This window comes from Vanellus vanellus (genome assembly GCF_965231255.1).
Source record: "Vanellus vanellus genome assembly, contig: HAP1_SCAFFOLD_2434, whole genome shotgun sequence".
NCBI lineage: Eukaryota > Metazoa > Chordata > Aves > Charadriiformes > Charadriidae > Vanellus > Vanellus vanellus.
This window is the reverse complement of record NW_028127611.1, coordinates 975-9,370: the sequence shown is the minus strand read 5'-3', so window position 1 is coordinate 9,370 and position 8,396 is coordinate 975. Positions and strand designations below refer to the sequence as shown.

At 71.6% G+C, this 8,396-nt stretch overlaps 1 protein-coding gene across 1 annotated transcript; it reads left to right on the top strand.

Annotated features, from left to right (window-relative positions):
* Positions 1-2,049: 2,049 nt before the first annotated feature.
* LOC309685166 (SCO-spondin-like) lies at positions 2,050-7,970 on the top strand (the record flags this gene model as incomplete). Its single annotated transcript, XM_082500974.1, has 9 exons — positions 2,050-2,554; positions 2,624-2,785; positions 2,896-3,012; positions 4,212-4,350; positions 5,019-5,221; positions 6,112-6,323; positions 6,409-6,504; positions 7,672-7,732; positions 7,840-7,970. Coding segments are annotated over 9 exons (1,626 nt in total), but the record flags the coding sequence as incomplete, so codon positions are not given.
* Between the last annotated feature and the right edge of the window lie 426 nt (positions 7,971-8,396).

The window sequence follows — 8,396 nt, the reverse complement described above, 5'->3', positions numbered from 1 at the left end:
GATGGGATGGGGATGGGATGGGGATGGGGATGGGGATGGGGATGGGGATGGGATGGGGATGGGATGGGGATGGGGGTGGGGATGGGGGTGGGGATGGGGATGGGGATGGGGTGGGGATGGGGATGGGGTGGGGATGGGGATGGGATGGGATGGGGATGGGGATGGGGATGGGGATGGGGATGGGGATGGGGATGGGGATGGGGATGGGGATGGGGATGGGGATGGGATGGGGATGGGGATGGGGATGGGGGATGGGGATGGGGGATGGGGATGGGGTGGGGATGGGGATGGGGTGGGGATGGGGATGGGGATGGGATGGGGATGGGGATGGGGATGGGGATGGGGATGGGGATGGGATGGGGATGGGATGGGATGGGGATGGGGATGGGATGGGGATGGGGATGGGGATGGGGATGGGGTGGGGATGGGGATGGGGATGGGATGGGGATGGGATGGATGGGGATGGGGATGGGATGGGGATGGGGATGGGGATGGGGATGGGGATGGGGATGGGTGGGGATGGGGATGGGGATGGGATGGGATGGGGATGGGGATGGGGATGGGATGGGATGGGGATGGGGATGGGGATGGGGATGGGGATGGGGATGGGATGGATGGGGATGGGGATGGATGGGGATGGGATGGGATGGGGATGGGATGGGATGGGGATGGGGATGGGGATGGGATGGGATGGGGATGGGGATGGGGTAGGGATGGGGATGGGATGGGGATGGGGATGGGATGGGGATGGGGGGGATGGGATGTTAGGGGATGGGGTGGGATGGGATGGGGATGGGGATGGGGATGGGATGGGGATGGGGATGGGGATGGGATGGGATGGGGATGGGATGGGGATGGGGATGGGGAGGGGGATGGGGATGGGATGGGGATGGGGATGGGGATGGGGATGGGATGGGGATGGGATGGTAGGGATGGGGATGGGATGGGGATGGGGATGGGATGGGGGTGGGTGTGGGGATGGGATGGGGATGGGGATGGGATGGGTCACCCCCACCAGGGTGTGGGTCGGGGACCCCATGGTGAGACCCGGGTGCCAATGCCATCCCCCAAGATGGGTGGGGGCTGTCGGGAGGGTGCCCGTCCCCCCCATTCCACCCTCTCACCCCCCCGTTCCCCGCAGGGGCTGCTGGAGCAGGCGGGGGGCTGTGTGCCCCCCTCCCAGTGCGACTGCCTGCACCCCAGTGCCCCGGGCGACCCCCAGACCGTGGCCGCCGGCGACACCGTCCTGTTGGGCTGCAGGGAGTGGTGAGTGGGGTCGGGGGGCGGCCCCACACCCCCCGGGGGGTGCCGCCTCCGGTGGGTGCTCACCCGCTGCTCCTCTGCCAGCGTGTGCCAGAACGGGACCCTGCGGTGCAGCAGCGAGCGCTGCCGGGGTGAGTGCGGACCCCCGCCCGGGGACACCCCCGTTTTCGGGGGGTCTCGGCCCCCTGTGGGTCGGGGGGCGCCGGGGGGTCCCCAGCGGCTCCCTGTGTGTCCCCCTCCCCAGGGCTGCTGCCGCTGAGCCCCTGGTCGGAGTGGACGCCCTGCGACCCCTGCCTGCCCCCCCCTGCCCTCGAGAATGCCACCACCGGCCAGCCGGGGGGGGGGTGGCCCGCGGAGGGGACACCGATGGAGGGGACAGTGATGGAGGGGACAGTGATGGAGGGGACAGCAACAGAGGGGACACCGATGGAGAGAACAGTGGTGGAGGGGACACCAATAGAGGGGACAGCAGTGGAGGGGACACTGATGGAGGAGCCACTGGTGACAGGGACACTGGTGGAGTGGACACCAATAGAGGGGATGCCAGTGGGGGGGACAGCAGTTGAGGGGACACTGATGGAGGTGACGGGGACACCAGTGGAGTGGACACCAATAGAGGGGACACTGACAGAGGGGACACCGGTGGAGTGGACACTGGCAGAGGGGACACTGGTGGAGGGGATACTGATGGAGGGGACACCGACAGAAGGGACTCCCATGGAGGGGACACTGATGGAGGGGACACCGGTGGCAGGGACACTGGTGGAGTGGACACCAATAGAGGGGATGCCAGTGGGGGGGACAGCAGTTGAGGGGACACTGATGGAGGTGACGGGGACACCAGTGGAGTGGACACCAATAGAGGGGACACTGACAGAGGGGACACCAGTGGAGTGGACACTGGCGGAGGGGACACTGGTGGAGGGGATACTGATGGAGGGGACACCGACAGAGGGGACTCCGATGGAGGGGACACTGATGGAGGGGACACCGGCAGAGGGGACACTGATGGAGGGGATGCCCATGGAGGGGACACCAGTGGAGGGGACAGTGATGGAGGGGACACCGGTGGAGAGGACTCCGATGGAGGGGACACCAGCGGAGGGGACACCGGAGGAGGGGACGCCCATGGAGGGGACACCGCCGGGGGTCCGGGCCCCGGCCGCGGTGCAGCACCGCTACCGAACCTGCCTGGACCCGCAGACGGGGCTGCCCTGGCGCGGCGATGCGGCCGCCTGCGCGGCTGAGCTGCACCAGCAGCGCCTCTGCCCGCGCCCCCACCTCTGCCACGGTACGGGGGGGCCGTGGGCGCCGCGGGCCCCACGCCGGCAGGGCGGCGGGTGACCCCCCTGTCCCGCAGACCTCTGCCTCTGGAGCCCCTGGGGTCCCTGGGGACCCTGCCAGGCCCCCTGCGGCGGGGGGTACCGCCTGCGCCACCGCCGGCCCCGGCACCCCACGGGCGGGCGGCACTGCCGCGGCGCCCACTCCCAGACCCAGAGCTGCCGCACCACCGCCTGCCCAGGTGACCCCCGCCGCCGCCCCGGGAGCCCCCTGCGCCGGGGGATGGGGTGGGGGGGTGGGGGGCCCGTGCCCCCGACGCCCCCCGACGCCCGTCCCCGTCCCCGTCCCCAGGGGCGGCGTGCGAGGAGGGGGGACGGGTCTTGGCCGCCCCCTGCGCCAGCGGCTGCCCCCGCGCCTGCGCCGACCTCTGGCCCCACGTCGAGTGTCTGCGGGGGCACTGCCAGCCCGGTACGCGCCCCCCCGCTGCCTGCAGCCCCCACACCCCACGGCACAGCCCCTCACCCCATGGCACAGCCCCCTGCCCCATAGCACAGCCCCTCACCCCATAGCACAGCCCCCTGCCCCATAGCACAGCCCCCAGGGCACAGCCCTCTGCCCCATAGCACAGCCCCCACACCCCATGGCACAGCCCCTCACCCCATAGCACAGTCCTCCACCCCATAGCACAGCCCTCTGCCCCATGGCACAGCCCCCAGGGCACAGCCCCTCACCCCATAGCACAGCCCTCCACCCTATGGCACAGCCCCCACACCCTATGGCACAGCCCCCTGCCCCATGGCACAGCCCCCATAGCACAGCCCCCACACCCCATGGCACAGCCCCCTGCCCCATAGCACAGCCCCTCACCCCATGGCACAGCCCCCTGCCCCATGGCACAGCCCCTCACCCCACGGCACAGCCCCCTGCCCCATAGCACAGCCCCTCACCCCATGGCACAGCCCCCTGCCCCATAGCACAGCCCCTCACCCCACGGCACAGCCCCCTGCCCCATAGCACAGCCCCTCACCCCATGGCACAGCCCCTCGCCCCATGGCACAGCCCCCTGCCCCATAGCACAGCCCCCATAGCACAGCCCCCACACCCCACGGCACAGCCCCTCACCCCATAGCACAGTCCTCCACCCCATAGCACAGCCCCCTGCCCCATAGCACAGCCCCCAGGGCACAGCCCTCTGCCCCATAGCACAGCCCCCACACCCCATGGCACAGCCCCTCACCCCATAGCACAGTCCTCCACCCCATAGCACAGCCCTCTGCCCCATGGCACAGCCCCCAGGGCACAGCCCCTCACCCCATAGCACAGCCCCCACACCCTATGGCACAGCCCCTCACCCCATAGCACAGCCCTCCACCCCATAGCACAGCCCCCTGCCCCATAGCACAGCCCCTCACCCCATAGCACAGCCCCCAGGGCACAGCCCCTCACCCCATAGCACAGCCCCCTGCCCCATAGCACAGCCCCCTGCCCCACACCCCCCATGGCAGCCGCCACACCCCCCTGCCCCACAGCACCGCCGGCTGCACCGTGTCACACCGCTGCCCCCACACCCCACTCCGCACGTCCCCCCCACGGCGGAGCCCCCCACGTCCCAGCGGGGACCCGGGAGCCCCCGCAGCCCCCCCGGTGCAGCCCCTCCGCCCCCGCAGGGTGCCGGTGCCCCCCGGGGCGGCTGCTGCAGGACGGGGCGTGTGTGGCCATCGCCGAGTGCCGCTGCGCACTGCCCACCGCCAACCGCAGCCGGGAGCTGCCGCCGGGGCAGGCGGTCCAGCTGGGGTGCCACAACTGGTGAGTGGGTGGGTGCCACGGCGGGTGGGTGGGTGCCATGACTGGTGGGTGGGTCCACAATCGGTGGGTTCCACAACTGGTTGGTGGGTCCACAACTGGTGGGTGTGTGCCACAACTGGTGTGTACCACAACTGGTGGGCGGGTGCCACAGCTGGTGGGTGCCACTACTGGTTAGTGGGTGCCACAACTGGTTGGTGGGTCCACAACTGGTGTGTACCACAACTGGTGGGCGGATGCCACAGCTGGTTGGTGCCACAACTGGTTAGTGGGTGCCACAACTGGTTGGTGGGTCCACAACTGGTGGGTGCCACAACTGGTTGGTGGGTCCACAACTGGTGGGTGCCACAACTGGTGGGTGGGTGCCACAATCGGTGGGTGCCACAACTGGTTGGTGGGTCCACAACTGGCGGGTGTGTGCCACAACTGGTGTGTACCACAACTGGTGGGCGGATGCCACAGCTGGTTGGTGCCACAGCTGGTTGGTGGGTCCACGACTGGTGGGTGGGTGCCACAACCGGTGGGTGCCACAACTGGTGGGTCCACAACTGGCGGGTGTGTGCCACAACTGGTGTGTACCACAGCCGGTGGGCGGGTGCTGGGGGGGACATGGGGGGAGGTGGTGAGGGAGCCCCTGGGTGGGGCGGTGACGGACGTCCGTCCCGGCGCAGCACCTGCGAGAACGGGACCTTCTCCTGCGCGGCCTCGGCCTGTGCCTCCTACGGGCCGTGGTCCCCGTGGGCGCCGTGCTCCCGCAGCTGTGGTGGCGGCAGCACCTCGCGGCACCGCCTCTGCCGGGAGAGCGCCGGAGGGGCGGCCTGCGGTGCCGCCGGCATGGAGGAGACGGCGGAGTGCAACACACAGCCCTGCCACCGTGAGGGCCACCGCGGCGGGGGGGCGGGGGGTGGGATGGGGGACGATGGTGGACGATGGGATGGTGGGACGGTGGGTTTGGGGGGGGTGGGATGGGGGGACAAGATGGTGGGATGGGGGATAGTGGGGTCATGGGATGGGGGGACAAGATGGTGGGATGGGGGGGTGGGATGGTGGACATTGGGACGGTGGACAATGGGATGGTGGGTGATGGGACGGCAGATAATGGGATGGTGGATGATGGGATGGTGAATGGTGGGATCATGGGAGGGTGGGAGGGTGGAACAAGATGGTGGGAGGGTGGGAAGGTGGGATGGTGGACAAGGGATGGGCTGGTGGATGATGGGATCATGGGATGGTGGGACAAGATGGTGGGATGGCGGTAGGGTGGGATGGTGGACAATAGCATGGTGGGAATGGTGGGACAGTGTTGGTGGGAGGGTGGGATGGTGGAAGAAGATGGTGGGAAGGTGAGATGGGATGGCAGACAGTGGGATGATGGGTGATGGGATGGTGGATAATGGGACGGCGTACGATGGAGTCGTGAATGGTGGGATCATGACATCGTGGGATGGTGGGAGGGCGGGGTGGTGAACAATGGGATGGTGGATGGTGGGATCATGGGGTGGTGGGACAGTGAGGTGGTGGGATGGTGGGACAAGATGGTGGGGTTGTAGGATTGTGGGAGGGTGGGTGGTGAGGCAGTGGATGGGGGATGGTGGGACAACGGGACAGGACGGTGGGAGGGTGGGATGGGGGATGGTGGGATGGGGGATGGGGGATGGTGGGATGGGGGATGGTGGGAGGGTGGGAGGGGGGATGGTGGGATGGGGGATGGGGGATGGTGGGAGGGTGGGCCGTGGGTCAGAGCCGTGCCCGTGCCGCACGCAGCCTGCCCCCCGGGGGAGCGCTGGCAGAGCGCCGACGCGCCGTGGGGCTGCGAGCGGAGCTGCCGGGACATCTCCGAGGACCCCCCCCGCAACTGCAGCACCCCCCCCCCGGCCCCCCGCTGCGCCTGTCCCCACGGCCACTACCGCAACAGCTCCGGCCACTGCGTGCCACCGGCCCGCTGCGAGTGCTGGCACCGGGGGCGGCTGCAGCAGGTGGGGGGCGGGGGGGCGGGGGGCGGGGGCGGGGGGACCCCGGCCCTTGGGGCGCCCCCCCCTGAGCCTGCTGCCCCCCGGGCAGGCCGGCAGCCGGTGGCGGGAGGAGTGCCGGACCTGCCGCTGCCTCGGCGGGAGGGCGGCCTGCGACACCCCCTGCCCCCCCCTCGCCTGCCCCGAGGTGGGGGGCGCCCGGGGGGGAGGGGGGGCGCTGGAGGGGAGGGGGCACTGCGGGGGAGGGGGCACTGGGGGGGGCACTGGTGGGGAGTGGGTACTGGTGGGGAGGGGGCACTGGGGGGGTGGGGGGTACTGGTGGGGAGTGGGTACTGGGGGGGGTACTGGTGGGGTGGGGGCACTGGGGGGGGCACTGGTGGGGAGGGGGCACTGGTGGGGGCACTGGGTGGGTGGGGGCACTGGGGGGGTACTGGTGGGGAGTGGGTACTGGGGGGGTGGGGGTACTGGTGGGGTGAGGGGCACTGGGGGGGAGTGGGTACTGGTGGGGAGGGGGGTACTGGTGGGGAGGCACTGGGGGGGGGCACTGGGGGGGCACTGGGGGGGAGTGGGTACTGGTAGGGAGGGGGGTACTGGTGGGGGGGCACTGGGGGGGGCACTGGTGGGGAGGGGGCACTGGTGGGGTGGGGGGGTACTGGTGGGGTGAGGGAGCACTGGTGGGGTGGGGGGCACTGGGGGGGAGGGGGTACTGGTGGGGAGGGGGTACTGGTGTGGGGGGGTACTGGTGGGGGGGGGCACTGGGGGGGGCACTGGGGGGGTGGGGGCACTGGGGGGGAGGGGGGTACTGGTGGGGGGGGCACTGGGGGGGCACTGGTGGGGAGGGGGCACTGGTGGGGTGGGGGCACTGGGGGGGTGGGGGTACTGGTGGGGAGGGGGTACTGGTGGGGAGTGGGTACTGGTGGGGTGGGGGGCACTGGGTGGGGGGGGCACTGGGGGGGGCACGGGGGGGGGCACTGGGGGGGAGGGGCCGTGAGTGGGGTGGGGGGGTCCTTGTTGGGAGGGGCACTCATGGGAGGGGGCACTCGTGGGGGGGGGTGGGGGAGGGGGCAGGAGTGGGGGGGGGCAGGAGTGGGAGCAGTCATGGGTGGGGCCGGGGCAGGAGCGGGGTGGGGGTGTGTGGGGGAGGGGCACGAGTGGGGGGGGGCACTGGTGGGCAATTGTGGGGGTCCCGCGTGGGGGCGGACCCGAGTGGGGGTCCCGCGGGGGGTGGGAACTCGCGGGGAGGGGCCCGGCGGGGGTGGAGGCGCGGGGGCGGTCCCGCGGGGGGGCGGGGGGCGGGGGGGGTCCCGCGGGGGGGGGTCCCGCGGGGGGTGACACGCGGGGGGGGGTCCCGCAGGGCGCCGTGAAGGTGCGGGAGCCGGGGGGCTGCTGCCCCGTCTGCCGCGAGCCGTGGCCGGGTAAGGCCCCCCCCCGCCCCCCCCCCGCCCCACGGCGGCGCCCCACGGAGGGGGCAGAGGGCCCCACGGCCCCTGTCTGTGGGTGTCCCCCCGTGTCCCCCCCGCAGAGGAGCCGTCGGCCATGTGCCGCCTCCTGACGGAGCGGCGCCCCATCGCCAAAGGGCCCTGTGCCATCGCCGCCGTCGAGGTCACCTACTGCGCCGGGCGCTGCCCCTCCCGCACCGCCGTCAGCCCCGAGGTCCGCGGGGGGGCACTGGGGGGACACACCGGGGGGGACACACCGGGGGGGACACACCGGGGGGGACCTGGGAGGGGGAGGGGGGTTGGGGGAGAGGGGGCTGGAAAGCCTTGGGGGGGACAGCGGGGGGCTGGGGGGAGTACTGGGGAGACTGGGGGGACTGGGGGGGGACATAGGGAAATGGGGGGGACGCACCGGGGGGGACCTGGGAGGGGGAGGGGGGTTGGGGGAGGGGGGGCTGGAAAGCCTTGGGGGGGACAGTGGGGGGCTGGGGGGAGTACTGGGGAGACTGGGGGGGACTGGGGGAGACATAGGGAATGGGGGGGACACACCGGGGGGGACCTGGGAGGGGTCGGGGGGTTGGGGGAGGGGGGCTGGAAGGCCTTGGGGGGTCCCGCGGGGGGCTGGGGGGAGTACTGGGGAGAC